This window comes from Aulonocara sp. 'chitande type north' Nkhata Bay, linkage group LG1 (genome assembly GCF_057382095.1).
Source record: "Aulonocara sp. 'chitande type north' Nkhata Bay isolate Kocher_YH1m ecotype deep benthic linkage group LG1, A_spYH_male_GT1.1, whole genome shotgun sequence".
Lineage (NCBI taxonomy): Eukaryota > Metazoa > Chordata > Actinopteri > Cichliformes > Cichlidae > Aulonocara > Aulonocara sp. 'chitande type north' Nkhata Bay.
In genome coordinates this window covers 4,268,715-4,285,511 of record NC_141344.1, presented here as the reverse complement: position 1 = coordinate 4,285,511, position 16,797 = coordinate 4,268,715, and the positions used below count along the sequence as shown (strand labels likewise).

Genomic DNA, 16,797 nt, shown 5'->3' with positions numbered 1-16,797 from the left:
GCATTTGTGTCTGAGTTGCTATGAAGTACAAAAATTAATGACACAGGTAGTTTAAATGAAAGAAGCGAGTTTTGAATGGGAGGACATTACTGCTAATGACGTCAGATGTTATGAGACATCAGTCAGAAGTATAACTGATCCATAAAACAAAATCCTTATCAAAGTTACAGTCCCTGCAGCACCGTCTGGTTAATCAGTGCGATCGGTTCACACTGACTAAAGTCCAGCCTGCCTGGAATATTGAGCATAAAGCGACCCGCGTTCATATTCAGTACCATCTACCCCCAGTATGTCTGTATGTGTGTGCTCGCCCCTCTTCATGAGCACACAAATGTGTGCACAAACTCAGTTGACCTTTGTCAGCTTTACCAGTGAAAGTCGACTCATCCAAAAGCATACAAACAACATACAGTTTCCATTTAATTTTCTTTCACATCACTTTATCAAATTGCTCAACCTGGAGAGTCATAGTTTCCCCTCTGCTTCATCACCGTTTAGCCCACTTTTCCAGGAGCCAGCGCAGAAAAATAACTCAATTACTTGAACAGCCTTCGGTAATCCGAACACATTCACACACCGAGTTTGCTCTTATCAACATTGTTCCCAACTGGTTGTGCATCCAGTCAGACATCAGATGTCCAACTTACATCTACATGAAAATGAAAAAAATAACTTGATCAGAAAATTATATATAACTACAATTATTTCACTGAAAAGATTCAATCAGGACTTTTTGGTCTAGACAGTAAACATAATACACATTGAAATACTTTAATGGGTACACAGGCTGCAGCATAATTCGATCGGTTATGGCAAAAGAGTCCAAACACTTTAACATTAAAGCTGGTTTGGAATCAGTTCATTTTCTCTTGCAAGTCGAGGGATTTGCAGCCAGCGTGGCATAACAGATAAGCTTAATTTTACTCATCTGTTTCCAAGGAAATCAGTTTTTACATTCTTGATGTTTTTTATTTAAATTGGCACACAGCTCCACAAATACATCTAGCTGTCAATCAAAGTAGATTATCAGGTAATCAGGGTGCAGCTGAATGTATGAGACCCCTTCACTCATCTGGTGTTACACAGATTTTGCTTCCCGATTTGGGCTGACATCTAACGACTAAACTTGGGTTACATTTACCCGTGTAATTACTTTAATTACTTCTCACCTACATAATAGTAAGTTGTACTGAGAGCTAAAGTTTGTCAAACTAACTTTAAACTTTACTTCAAATTATAAATAGCTCACTTTATACAAAAGTTAGGCCAACATTATCCCACACACACACTCAAAGGATTTAGTCAAACCTGACCTCAGCCACATGTTATTCTTGAGTGTGACTGATGTGATCGTGGCTGCAGCTGCTTCATTGTGAAAGCTGTCAACACTGTCAGTACTTACCATACAATTTAAGCGCTTGGATGGGTGTGCAGAAAGTGCAAGCATATTCTCAGAAAAGTAGGCATATTCTGTGAGGAACTATTAAAGAGACCAAGTGGTGTTTCAGTATGTAGCTGTTAATGTTTTTGTTTTACATCGTAGATGGCAAAGTGCAGAGGTCTGGGTTCATTACCAGACAAAGGTCCATGTTACTCGTCTTTGTCCATTGATTCAGCCCAGTCGGCACTGTTTATGTGTGGGAAGTGGGTGAGGTTTTGTTGCCTCTCTAAAGCATCTCCTACCAGTTCATGTCTGTGCAAAGGGAAATGCACCCTGTTGTGCTATTTACAGACTCAGAAGTAGATGTCCAAAAAAAATCCATACCATTACGATGCCTGCTGTGCTTGGAGAGATAAAAGTTCGACTAAAATTTTACCCTGTGCTTTTACCGTGACATGACAATCTGCCTGATAAGTGCTCTCTTTTTCTCTTTCCATCCAGCTCCAGTCTTTCCTGCAGGTCAGCGTGTTCCAGGTCCGGGTGGATGAGTGTCCCAGCTCCGAGTGTGGCGGGACAGGTGGCTGCTCCAACACTTTGAACGTGCGGGACACGCCCACAGTGGTGGATTGTGGGACTATGAGTCTTGTGTCTGTGACAGTTGAATCCACAGCGGTGTGCTCCTGCCCAGGCAGAGAACAGTCCCATCAGCCTTGTGCCACATATCCCAGAAACCCCTGCTACAACGGTGGAGTGTGCGTGGACACTCAGCATGGCTACAGGTGAGTTGTTTTCCTCTGCTTTGTTTTTAATCTTCTTTTCCTACCTCATCCCAGCTGTCATTGCAATGGTCTACGAAAGGTAGACCATTGCAATGCTCCTCATATGGGATCATTACACTGCTGGGATTTCAATCTGCAGTGTTGTATAGTCTGTAGTTTACAATATTAAGTACACTGAGATTACTGATCATGTTGAAAATTAACTTCAAAATGCAACAAATTGTTCAACCTTCACAGTTTCATTATGACACTCACAAAATCTTGTTGCTGAGTGTCCTAATGTAGCAGCATACGAACTTTAGCAGGTTGTTTTTAGTTGTTTAGAAATATGTTCAGGTTAGTAATAAATTCCCTTTAATTTCACTCATTTGCAGAATTTTGCAGAAGTAAACATGATAAATTATTACATTCATGCAGTACTTGTAAAAATCGAAATGGGCTGCACAGTGTGCACATCATTACTGACCTTATACTAGTGCAATTTTTCTCCTATCACTACATTTGTGCCTAAATATAAAGTGTAATTAGATGAAAAGCTTTTCTGACTGTGCCCTCATCCATGTCACTTAATGACCTTTATTTCTCATCAATCTCAAATTTTCGTTTAGGAAGGTGGCAAAGTGAGATGTTCACTGTCATTTGGAATAACTGGAGATGTGATTTGGAAATGAAAAAAAAAACATCGTGTTTTTAAAGATTATTTTGCTGTAGAGGAGCATTTTGTTTGTTTTTATGCATGTGTATTTTCATGATATTTTTCATATTTTGCGACCAAAAGGGTTTATTGTTATTAATTTTACCGTTCATTTTCTCCTCCAGCTCACGTCCTTATATTTGTGCAGATTTTCACCGCTCTGTTGAAATGGAAATATTGATATAAAAACTACAGAGATAATGTCTCACTGTCTTTACAACATTTCAGAGGGGTAACAGAAAATGACTGACAGTAACAGAAAAACATTAATAATAAAAATAAAATAATAGTTAAAATTAGCATAGCTTTAGGGGAGCTATCAGGACAAAACCCAAAAGACGTTCTTTAAATTGTATCTTATGTCTTGTTGGGTTTTGCCAACTGCTGATACACTGTGACTAATCAAGTGCAAAGAGGTTCAGTTCTTGTTGGCGATTTTTTTTAATTGCATTGTGAAAGTTAATTATTCTTTGAAAGTTAACTTCTCAGGAAGGAAGGCCACTAACTGAACTAAATAATGATAAATCAATAAGATGCTTGCATAAAACTGCATAAAACAAAAAAAAACATGGCGATGGAGGATCAGAGTCATATATATTTGTCCAGTTGCTCTGCGGTATTCTATACATCCTCCTACTTAGGGCGATCGTGGCTCAAGAGTTGGCAGTTCGTCTTGCTCCTCCCCTTTGTGAGTGTGGACGCTTCATCTCTTTGCTCTTGAATGCTTTGCTTCTTATATTGATTTTTATTGATTTTTACGCTGATTTTTTCCCTTTTTTCCGTGTGAGCTTACCTGCGATAACTTCTGGACACTTGTAGATCATTAGGACTAGAGTGTTCTTAACAGAAACAGCAACATTTTATGGTTACCTTATCCTCAGCGCTCCGTGTGTCTGTGGCCTAGACACAGCTGAAGCCTGATTACAGCGTCTGGGCACCGAGCAGCCTCAATAGCCTGGAAAGGTGCTAACCGCTAGGCAAACTAGCAACAAGATGCCTTCCCTCTCCACAGATGACTACCACAGCCTCCTGCAGAAGATTGCAGTACTGGAGACAAAAATTCATCGCTTAGAAGTAAACGTGGAGGTAAATGGACTGTGTGGAAATGAAACAACCTTGCCTTTGATTCAAAACAATGGCGATGAGCAAGCTAGTACACAGCTAAGGAGCACAGATAACATGACCAAGAAAGTAGACTCTGTGCATTATTATAAATCCTCAAGTGATAATCCCCCCTTAGACTGTCTTGGTGCAAAACCAAGACATAAATCATGTCTCCTGGAAGGGGGAGGACGTATCACAGGCAGGGCACAGCGAGCTGAAATCTCTGAAACCGACTGGCCTTCACTTCCTACGAGACAGAGAAGCTCTTCTACCCCTGTATACGGGAGGAAACAGGACTGGACAACCGTGAATAGGAAGGTTAACAACAAACCTCCAAAACAACTGAATGTGAAACTGCAGAACAGATTTGCTGCACTATCAAAGGACCCTGGATCTATATCGGACAACCATCCATCTAAAAGCAGCGAAATAAGGTCTGAAAATCTGTTGAAAAGTGAAAGGCCACAGGGAAAGCTAAAGGCTAGGCCTGAAACTCTGATTGTGGGTGACTCTGCCGTAAAGGATGTACAAAGGATGTGCGGTAAGAACACTAAAGTCCTCTGCTTTCCTAACGATATGGTCAACAACCTGAAGGAGAGAATTCTTCAAATTGCAGATGAATATCCAACTGTGACAAACATTGTTCTGCATACAGGGTCAAACGATGTGTCCAAACAACAGTCGGAGGTTCTGAAACGGGACTTTACTGGATTATTAAATACTGTAAACTCTCTGAATGCAGCTGTATTCATCAGTGGACCTGTACCGCCGGTCAGAGGAGGAGACGAGAGATTCAGCAGGTTGTTTACACTGAATAAATGGCTTATATCAGCATGTGCTGACCATTCAGTGCATTTTATCGACAACTTTAATATTTTTTGGGAACGCAGGCATCTGTTCAAAGCAAATGGATTTAATTTTAACAAGTCAGGGGTGAAACTGTTCACCTCCAACTTGTTTTATTCCATACGTCATCCATCCGTGCTTGGTGCCAAGGCTGAGATAAACTAGGAGTTATCTCATAAAGAGGAACAAACAGTACTCCAAGAACAGACAAAGCCCAGCAGAAACCTTGAGGAGGAGCTCCATTTGCCCCCACCCGGGAAGAGCCTCAGAAAGGAGAGACATCCATGGCATCTGAGGAAGAGCCTCAGAAAGGAGAGACATCTAAGGCAAGAAGAGGGGTCCCTATTTGCCTCCAACTCTCTCAACAACACCAACGACCAGGACAAGGGACCACGACCTTCCCCAGTCCCCCAAACCCCTGACAGGCCATCACCCTCCTCCCCCTCCCTTTCTCCCTCCTCCCCACACCTGAAATTCACTGAGGAGATGATGGAGCGGGTCAATGCTGGGCTCAGATCTACCCCCCGTCCCAATCCCTTTTTGTCCCCCAAAAAGGTTTTAAAATTTCTGTACTTTTAGGTGACAGAAGGAGACATGTGGCCTGGTCAAAACACAGAGAGCTGCACTCTAAAAGATCTTTAAACATAGTAAACATACCTTGTGTGCCACAGACTGCTCCCAAACACGAGGGGACAAGTAATACCTCTAAAACACTTAAGTTGGCTTTATTAAACATTAGATCTCTAGCTGGGAAAACATTTTTAATTAATGATTTAATCACTGAGCACAGCCTTGATTTTATGTTTTTAACTGAAACTTGGTTGGACCAAAGTAACAGTGGAGCTGTTCTCATCGAGACGACCCCTCCTAACTACAGTTTTATCAGTGAGGTCAGGGCGAGCAGGAGAGGAGGAGGGGTTGCTGTCTTATTTAATGAATCATTTCAATGTAAGCAGCTATCTCCTGGAAGTTTTCAGTCTTTTGAATATGTGGCTTTGCAGCTGAAGGCCCCATCCAAAGTTGTGTTTCTTAATGTTTACAGGCCTCCCAAATACTGCACAGACTTTTTTTAATGACCTCAGTGAACTGCTGTCTGTGATCTGCGTTGATTTTGACTGTGTAATTATTGCTGGGGATTTTAACATTCATGTGGACAACCCTCAGGACAAAGGGACTAAAGACCTGAGTAACACTCTGGGCAACTTTGGGCTGACTCAGCATGTAACAGAGGCCACACATAATAGAGGACACACTCTTGACCTACTGATCTCCAAAGGCCTGAGCATTTCAAAGGTTACTGTGTCTGATGTGGGCCTGTCTGATCATTACTGTGTTTTCTTTGAAAGTAAAATCTCAGCCCACACAAATATATCAACAACAGTGATCACAAAACGGTGTATAACTGAACACAGTAGTGCAATTTTTAACCAGGTCTTCCCATTAACACCTGACCTGCCCAGAGGGTCAGTCAATGAGCTCGTCAATAGCTTCAATGCTAACATGTTAAATGTAATGGACACTATTGCTCCCATTAAGGTGAAGGTTATCTCTGGAAGGAAAAAGTCTCCATGGAGAAACTCCACACTGGTGAAAAATGAAAAAAAGAGAGTGTAGGAAAGCTGAGCGCAGATGGAGAAAAACAAACCTCCAGGTTCATTATGACATCTATAAAGAGAAACTTCACAATTATAATTTACAACTGAGGAGTGCAAGGAGGTCCTACTTCCCTGACATCATCACTAAAAACAGCCATAATGCTCGGGTCTTATTTGCTACAGTTGACAGGCTAACAAACCCTCCTGTGCCAGTGGCAGCTGAACTTCATTCAACCATGGCCTGCAATGACTTTGCCAAATTCTTCACAGAAAAAATCCAAAAAATTAGACAAGCAATTGGTACATCAACAGCAGATCCAGGATGTGTACTGTGTCCACCAAAAAACTGTTTAAACACCATGAAACAGTTTCAACCTATTAACAGCAAAGACCTGGAGGACATCTTAGGTAAACTGAACTCCTCCTCCTGCTGTTTAGATGTCCTGCCAACAAGTTTTTTCAAAAAGGTCTCAAAGACTTTAGAGTCAAACCTGTTACAGATCGTCAACTTTTCTTTATTATCAGGTGTGTTTCCAGAATCACTAAAAACTGCTGTAATCAAACCTATACTGAAAAAGGACAATCTTGACAAGACACAAATGAACAACTACAGGCCGATCTCAAATCTCCCATTTTTAAGTAAGATCATTGAAAAAGCAGTTTCTCAACAGCTCAGTTACTTCTTAAAACAGAATAATTGCTACGATGCCTTCCAGTCAGGTTTTAGACAGAACCACAGCACTGAAACCGCTCTGACCAAAGTGTTTAATGACATATGTCTGAATACAGACAGTGGAAAAATGTCAGTCTTTGTTTTGCTGGATCTCAGTGCAGCATTTGATACAGTTGACCACAACATATTACTCAAACGACTGGAGAACTGGACAGGTCTTTCAGGAACTGTACTAAACTGGTTCAAAACATACGTAGAAAACAGGAAATACTTTGTATCAATAGGTAACTTCACATCTGAGCAGACAAGTATCACATGTGGAGTTCCCCAAGGTTCCATCTTGGGACCCCTTCTGTTTAACATCTACATGCTCCCACTGGCACAGATTATAAACAACAACAAAATAAACTACCACAGCTATGCAGATGACACACAAATATATATCACAATGTCACCAGGAGACCGAGGCCCTGTACAGGCTCTTGGTAAATGCATTGAGGAAATCAATGACTGGTTGTGCCACAATTTTCTCCAGCTAAACAAAAACAAAACTGAGGTAATAGTCTTTGGCGCCAAAGAAAAACGATTACAGGTCACCAGAGAACTTCAATCTATACATCTAAAAACCACAAACCAGGCGAGAAATTTGGGTGTAGTGATGGATGCAGACCTAAACTTAGAAAAACACATTAAGACAATAACAAAGTCAGCTTACTATCACCTCAAGAATATATCAAGGATAAAAGATCTGATGTCTCAACAGGACCTGGAAAAACTAGTCCATGCATTCATCTTTAGTAGGCTTGATTACTGTAACAGCATCTTTACAGGTCTACCTAAAAAACCAGTCAGACAACTACAGCTCATTCAGAACTCTGCTGCTCGAGTCCTCACTAAGACCAAAAAAGTGGACCACATCAGTCCAGCTCTGAGGTCCTTACACTGGCTGCCTGTCCGTCAGAGGATAGACTTTAAAGTTCTGATGCTGGTCTATAAAGCTCTGAATGGTTTAGGACCAAAATACATCAATAACCTCCTGACCCAGTATGAACCTTCCAGATCCCTCAGGTCATCTGGATCCGGTCTTTTATCAGTTCCCAGAGTCAGAACCAGACACGGAGAAGCTGCATTCAGCTTTTATGCTCCTTATATCTGGAACAAACTCCCAGAAAGCCTCAGATCAGCTGAAACACTCAGTTTATTTAAATCCAGGTTGAAGACTCACCTGTTCTCAGCTGCATTTGAATAAAGCACCAAATCCACACTTTAAGCTTAAATTTCAAAACTTACATTTAACTACTGATTTTATCTACTGTTCTGATTTTATCTGTTTTGATTTTATATACTGTTGTTTGTTTGTTTGTTAATTAGTTAGTTAGTTTATTTGCTTGTTTTAATCAATTTTAAATCATGCTTTTTATTTGTTCTTGTTTCTAATGTCTCTGTAAAGCACTTTGAATCACCTTGTTGTTGAATTGTGCTATACAAATAAACTTGCCTTGCCTTGCCTTGTAATCGGAAGGTTGCCGGTTCGAGCCCCGGCTCGGACAGTTTCGGTCATTGTGTCCTTGGGCAAGACACTTCACCTGCCACCTACTGGTGATGGTCAGAGGGGCCGATGGCGCGACATGGCAGCCTCGCCTCTGTCAGTCTGCCCCAGGGCAGCTGTGGCTACAACTGTAGCTGCCTCCACCAGTGTGTGAGAGTGAATGAATAGTGGAATTGTAAAAGCGCTTTGAGGGTTTCAAAAAGCGCTATATAAATGCAATCCATTATTATTATTACATCCTCCTACTTGCTATATAGGCCAAACATCCTACTTATGATCTCAGAACAAGAGGACAAACAGGTTCTGGGTAAATGGTTTACCTGGTTGTTTTGATTCTGACAGTTTTCAGTCTTGTGGATTGAGGGAAATGGTGAAAAATCTTGTGCCCCTGTTTTGATGGACCAATGTTGTAAACTTCAGCAAGGAGACTTAAAGATGTAAATATTGAAACCAGCGCACAAATTGGTAGTGTCATTTTAAAAACTGATTTTTTACACGTAAATAATGCATTCAGGGGGAACTTTAGCAGCTGTGGTATATCACACCTGGGTATGCTATGTATTTATGTCAGGATGGGTTATATTAGAGACTAACTAACCACATGTGACTCACTGTGTAATTTTTTTTTAACAGGTCAAACTCTATGGCATAGGTTGTGCGGAGGTTTTGGACACACAAGCATCGAGACCTAACGCATTGTTGGTTCTGGTCTTTGATGTTTGTTCGTTTTGTTTTTCGTTTTTTTGATCATCCCTTTCTTTAAAGCATAAAAAACTAAAGTAAAATTTCTACTGATTGGACCGTCATTATGAAGAGCTCGCATTATAAACTTTAAAGTTATCGTTTGACAGATAAGGTCGGGTCACATTGTACTTCCATGTGATTTTCAGTGACATCACAACAATGATTCTTCCAAGCATGAACTATTGGAAAGGCATTCAATAATGACTAATCTCAGAAAATTAGAAATGCGATCACATGGCTAATACACAGGTGTGGTTGTAAGCCTCTCCACTGCTTTGCTAATCCCCCTGCTTGTTGAGGGTCAGCCTGGAGAGCAGACATCGCAGATATAAAGAAATCCCAAGCATCTCGGGTTGTCATTGAAAAGCGAGTGCACCGCAAGTAAGCCTGTTCTGAGGTTTGAATGCTCTCTCCTGGCATTGAGATCAGTCAACATCTTGTAGGGTTGGTTTATTTTTTGCCAAGGTTTTACTTCTGCCAGACATGAAGAAGTCCCAGTGCTGCAGCTTTTCTACTACCTGAACTACAGACTAAATAAGTTGTAGAGTGTGGGATGTATGGCAGGAAGTCAGGTTCCAGTTTGGCTGCTGTCTTGTCTACAAAGAAGTTGAAATGCCAAGAGAAAGACAGTGATCACTTATTACATTCAGTCAGCATAAAATCAGTAACTGATTAATTTCCAGCTTTCAGTGATGTCTTGCCACAGTGCAAGAAAACGAGCTTTTATGAGGGGAGAAGATGGAAGCTGGATGGAAATTAAAGGCTTGATAATAACCTATAAACATATGCTTTTGAGACTGTGATGGAGAGATGAAGGCAGAGCTCCTGTGGTGTGTGTATAACTACATTCACTCATTCAGTCCTGACTTTAGACGCTAAATCGCAAAGGACGGTGATTAAAAATGTAAAGGAAATTATCATATCAAAATAAACGCCTTGCCCGGTGCCACAGAAGGAAATCTTTATTTTTGCACAATGGCAGCAAATGTTCCAATAATCCCATAACTCCTGAGCTCTTAATTTAAACTCCCAGCCCTTTTCTCACTGAATTTCCCCATTAAGAGTGTGCTGTTCCTCACTGGTGGGTTGCAACAGTAGGTCATGCTGAATTAAAATGAATTTGCACATAGTATTTTTATTCATGCTAAAGGGAATTCTTGAACCTTGTAACAGCTGTTAGAACTAACATACATCTGCTGGAGGAATTTTAATTTTGAGTGGGTATGTGTTGGCAGGGTTGCCAACAGCAGCTACAGTACGAGGCAAAGAGACTGTTTGAGGCCTTTCATTTCCTTGACCTTAATTTCTCATCTACCAGTTTGAATCTACTCTGTAATATTTTGTTATTTTTGTTATTTTTACATCATTGTTGTGGTTCTTTCTACATGTAGTTGTTTCTGTGACTGAAAAGCGTGCTTCATTGGGCCGAGATGAGGTGACTGGCTTGATCATCGAAGAATATCCCTTTTCTTTGCCTTGAGAAACTCTTGGGTTGCTTTTGCAGTATCTTTTGGCTCATTATACATTTGCACATCGTCAGATCAGTTTGGCAGCATTTGGCCCAATCTAAGCAGAGACTACAGCTCAGTACACTTCAGAAACTATCCAGCTACCATCAGCAGTTACACCATCAGTACAAACTAGTGACATAGTTCACTGGCAGCCATGTTTGACAGATGATGTGGTATGTTTAAAATCATGAGCATTTGCTTATTCCGTCATTCTGGTACAACTTCATCTTAGTTTCTTCTTAACAAATGTTTTGTTAGAGCTGAGCAGCACATGTTTTCTGGTCTAATCTGCCTTCCTTCTTGACTGTAACGAGTGGTTTGCACCTTTTTGTGAGCCCTCTGTATTTCCATTCGTGAAGACGTGTCTTAAATTCTAGACTTTGACAATGATATAGTTACGTCTTCGAGCGTGTAATTAACTTGGCTAGATGTTGTAGAGAGTTTTCCTGAGCAAAGCGATCGTCCACTTTTCTTGTTCTGTAGTCTTCCAGACTTAAGATGTTGCTGAGTTGCTCAGTGCGTTCCTTCTTTTTAAGAATGTAATAGATTTTATTTTGACGCTCCTAAAGCTCTTACTCTCGCTTTGATAGGTTTAATTGGTTTTTTCAGCCTAATGACAGCCTCGTTCATTTGCATTGACCTCTCTTTGGGCCTCATATTGACAGTTCTGGTGAACGGTTGCCAAATGCAAGTTCAACATTTAACATCAACTTCAGGACTTTTGTCATCTTAATTTGTTATGGATTAACAAGAGAACCAACCTCACTTAGCCATAAATCTCCTTTTCAGTCAATTGTGGGGGCCGAGTATAAAAATGTCTGTTTTCCTTAACAGTTGACACAAAATTTGTGTTGAATTCCTTGAATTTAAGCTGAAAGTCTTCAGTCACATCTTGATTATCAACTGTGGAGCTCAACCACAACCAGATCTCACTTTGGCCCAGGTGGACCTTGTCTGTCAAAACTATAATATTAGTGTTTTTCCTAAACATGCTTAGCGATTATGTGGTATATGCAGAGAAAAATGTTATATAGACTAAGGTGGATGTGAAAAGTGATCTAGATTGTTAGAACTCTGTTGTTTTTGACTGCTCCCTAATTGGTGGGGCATCATGCTGTTACCTGGGTACTACACCACGGAGCTTAAGTGGAGCAACGAACAATGATGTGTCAAGGTTTCTTGTTAATTAAGCAAAGTCTGTGAACTCGTTCAGGCTGGCAACTCTGCCAAACACACTAATATTCCTCACTCTTCATGTCATATGTCAAGCACACCCCTCCCACCTTGCATCGCTGCCTGCTGTTTCAACCCCTCCACTACCCCAACACCCACTTGTACCTTCCAGAGGGGATATTTACTCATCATTCCCCCAATTTATATGGACTATATTTGCAGTGAGTGATGAGCTCAGAGCTTTTACAGCAAACTCAAACTGCATCCTCCTGCTCTAATAATTAGTTATCTAAAACACGAGTTGTCTGAGTGAACTGTTATTGCTGATGTGCCACCCAATTTGCTATCAGTGATTCTTTGGCAGAAAAATAATCTCTACCAACACTTCACTTTTACATTGCAGAGCACGATTAAGGCATATTAGCCTGTCAAAACCTTCCTTGATGGCTCTGCCATGTGATCAGGTACAAGACTACAGTTTTTCTAAAAGTTTTGCTCTCTTTATCCGTGCTTTCAGCCTGCTTTAAGCAATCACACTGTATTGAACTGCTCATTTTCTCTAAATATTCATACGCTTCCCACACACTTTCTAAATATCCTGCTATATTCTTGGGTTTAAAGAATTTGAGTGAAAAGGACTTGGGACAGCAGGAGACAGTTTGACAATTTCGACTACACAAAATAACCTTATTAGCACCAAAAGGCTCCAACATGACGCTCTAGTCTGTATGTGTCTGTCTTGCTTGCGGCAACAGTTCAACACTTGAATGACTGCTGCATTCATCCTTTCATACAAATGTCAGCGCCCAGCTATACAGCATCTAATTTTGCATACGGGCACTCACAGCAACAGCAAAATGGAAATCATCCAGACTTGAGCACGAGTAGCAATTGGAGTAAGACAGGAAATGATGTGAAAATGGAGCAATGGTTTTCTGTTTTGACGTGTTGACAGGGAAGCTACTGTCATGGGATGACACCACAATGTCAAGCAGATGTACAAGGGATAAGGTGATGGGAGATTGCTTGAAATTCCATCTGTCTGGGTGAGATAAATCTTCCACACCTTCTGTTCCATAACTGTTAAGATGGGTCAGAATCAGAGGACAAATTTCCCCATGAGGAATATTAAAATATACCTCAAATGAAACCCTGGGTGAATGCGTGGACATCTTAAGAATTTAGAGTTCATTAAACTGCCTTTCTCTTATCAGAAGGTTTTATAATATGACCATTTAATCCAAAGCCCGAGTATGTGACAATAAAAAACAACTAACCCACACTGAATATACTTGAGCTTGAGTTTTTCAAATATAGAATCGCTTTCTCATATTTAGCATAAACCGCCATGTTTTGCTACATTTTGGTTAATAATATTTCGTTTATACTACTTCCCTACATGTTTAGAGGTTTAGCTATGTGGCCTTTCCCCCAAGCCACAAGAAAAAACGATTTTCAGAGTATTTTTGCGGAGCACCAGCTCCTGTGTGCTCCTGCATTGCTTGCCGTTATAAATAGAAACAAACCTTTCACAACCTCCTGCTAGATGAAAGATCTTGCATGTTAGCTGTCACATGCTGCCAGTTCTTGTTTCGAATCCCCAGCAAACAAGTGAACTGAAGGAGAGGGTCTTCATTAGCATAAATCACTCTGTAAACAAGGCCAAAAGCAGGGCGAGAACATTTCAGCAAATCCTTTCAACTACAAACACCGATGACGAAATAAGCTCGTTGGTGCGTCTGTGGTAGAAGAAACATGATGACCCTGTTTAAACTTCAAGTAATTCAGCCTGATGCCGTGCGTAGCCTCAGACTCGACTCTTTAATGGTGGAAGTGAAGAGCTATGTGCAACCAATTAAATACAACACCAGTGTGTGCCTAAGATTTTATCACTGTCTCAACTGTGCCTCCGTGCAGACTTTGAGTTTTGTGATGAAATTAGCAGTCAGTTCGCGCTGTTGACCTCTGTAATGGTTAGATGTTAACAAAATAAGTCACATCTAATTGTTTATCAAGGGTTAAAATGATGTCAGCAGCAGACTCCTCCTGGCACATGCTTGTTGTGTTACCATATTCCACAAGCAAAGGTGCAGCACATCAGAAAGGATAATGAATGTTGCGCTTCAGTGTGTTTTTTATTCACTATGCTGGAGTGATAATTAGGAGCAGGAATTTCCAGCAAAAATACTATACACTTTTAATTCATTGTTGCTATTCTTCAAAAGTCACATCCATCCATCTTCTCTGGCTTACTCGAAGTTGAATTATAGTAGTAAGAAATAATCAGGATATTTCCGATGTCTATTTGACCAGCAGGTCCTCGTGTATGATCCAGAGTGGATTCCAGGTGGGGTGAGATTAATAATCATGGCAACAAGTAGTAGGTGTACACCAGGATCTCCTCCAAGTTGGGTGCATTCGGAAACTCTCCAGGAGAAATGCACAACCTGATCAGATGGCCAGACCACCTCAGCGGACTCTGTTTGATGGGAATGAGCAGTAGCTCTTCTCATCGCAATGACTGGAAAATCAAACCTTTTCCGTCTGCCTCACCTCTCTGCTCACATTAGCTCACATGCATTACTGCTACACTCTTCCTGTCGCTAGTCGACAACATCCCAGAGACTCTAAAACTTTTTCTCTTCGGTCAGCAGCTCTTACCCAACTTAGTGGGAGCAGCCACAGTTTTCCAGTAGCCTCAGAGGTGAAAACTACCATTCTGACTGTTGCACACTTGGCCACAGACTTTCCTGTCGTATGCTAAAGATCATGTTTTGATGAAGCAAAGTGGAATCACGCCCATGAATACTACAAAATAAATACTTTGGTTTTAGTCTTATATAGAGAGCTTAATTCTAACAGCTGACAGTGCTCTAGAATAAAATTATAATGATCCGCAAAATAGATTACAGATGTTGCATTCTGGGTAGAATATCTGTCTTGCACACTGATGACATACATATGTGCATGCATTTGACCTTTGGACATCACATAAAACAAAACCATAGCAGCTGCTGTTACACATGTTCTCTGCTTTAGAAAAACACAACACAAATATTCAGGTACAGCCATATGAAAACACACAAATCTATGTGCTCTGAACATATGTGACGGCAGACGAACATAAAGCCTCATCACACACGTGTCCTCTAAGCTTTCTTGCTGTGATTTGTGGAAGTTAATTTTACCCTTCAGCTTCATTTAATTAGAAGCAGCGAGTGAAAAGGGCAGGATTTGAGTCTGGCTGGCTCGAGCCAGCATGTAATGTGGCTCACCGCTGGACCCGAGCAGGATGCCTGGCTGGATCCCTGTTAGGCGTAATCCCTGGATTACTCACATGCACACAGACACGCACACACGCTTACACAATTATTAGCTATTCCTCTCACTCTTAGTGTTAATCTAATCCACAAATAATGCTGCAACCACTCACATATGAAGAAACCTGTATTTTTACTGCTCAAACAAATAGCTTTGTCTTGTGGGTCAAAAACAATCAAATTAAGGTTTTAATCAGGTTCATTAAGAATCAAAACATTTTCTGATATTACTTTTTTAATGCCTGGCTGCAGGTATCCAATCTTTGGCCAGGTCCAAACCAAAGCATCACTGAACACTGATTTTTTTTATTTGTACTGTTATCACACAGCAAGAAAGTTCCTGGTTCAGTAGCAGTTGGATATATTTTCTTTCATGCATCACTTTTGTAATATTACAATGAGTTTCCAATCCTTTAAAATACAAACAAATGATCAATGTTGCAGAATTGCATAGATTCAAACATTAAGCATTCACTGTAATCTTTCAAAATCTCTGAAACTCAAGAGAACCTGTCTGGGAGGGTATACTGTAGGTTCCTTGAGTAATCCCGGTTCTCAGAGTAGTACCAGTGAGATGTCATGCTATGGGATATGCCTGTTTATTCCATTTAGCTCATCATCAGTCCTGATTGGCTGGTGAGTGCGATGACCAGAACAGGCAGAACCCCCACTCTTAGGTAGTTACTATGTTACTATGAAGACATTATTCAAGATAAGCACCTCTTCTCACTTTGCCCAGCAAGATTTAGTCAGTTTGATTAGTCAGACATCTCACTCGTGCTGGTCTGAGAACCGGGGTTATGCAAGTAACCTAACATTTTCATTCCTAGCATTGTTTCAGTGTCTTACTAAGAGATATGGAAATGAGACAAAAGAGACAAACAGGTCACAGCTTCTGCAAACTTAATCTTCAGATGAAGTAAAAGGAGGTGTGGAGCATGTTGTCAAGATATTAGGCATGCATGAACCAACCATCTTAGGTGCAGAGACTGGCCTGGGCTTCAGTGACACCACAGCCTGCATAAGTGCCTGAATATCACTGACATGTAGTATGCCAGAGGCGATTTAAAACACATTTCAAAACTGATTATTTGAAGCTTTAGCCATATGAGAGTCTGTCATTGTCATGGTGTATAAGACAAATAATACGGTGAAGCATAAAAGGTTCAGCTTTTCAGATTGCAATCACAATAAAAGGGTTTAAATTATTGCCCACAGATCTGGGTTTGCATTGCGTTATTCACATCAGCTGTAGATGCCAAGAAGTTCACAGCTTCTTTAGAGAGCCTATAAACATGATTTCAGTCATGTTTGAAAGCTGAACAACAACAACAAATCTTTAATTCTCACCTGATTTGCAGTCACAAAAAGTCCACCATATTTAACGTTTCATATCACATCTTCTTGCATTTTTTATTTTTTTATTTT

At 40.6% G+C, this 16,797-nt stretch overlaps 1 protein-coding gene across 1 annotated transcript in view; it reads left to right on the top strand.

Moving 5' to 3' along the window:
• The window catches only part of LOC147338539 (neural-cadherin-like), a 326,059-nt gene that overhangs the window by 195,772 nt on the left and 113,490 nt on the right, over positions 1 to 16,797 (top strand). The window contains exon 26 of the mRNA XM_086300701.1: positions 1,883 to 2,160. Coding sequence (XP_086156827.1) covers positions 1,883 to 2,160 — 278 coding nt within the window. The remainder of the gene's footprint in view (positions 1 to 1,882; positions 2,161 to 16,797) is intronic.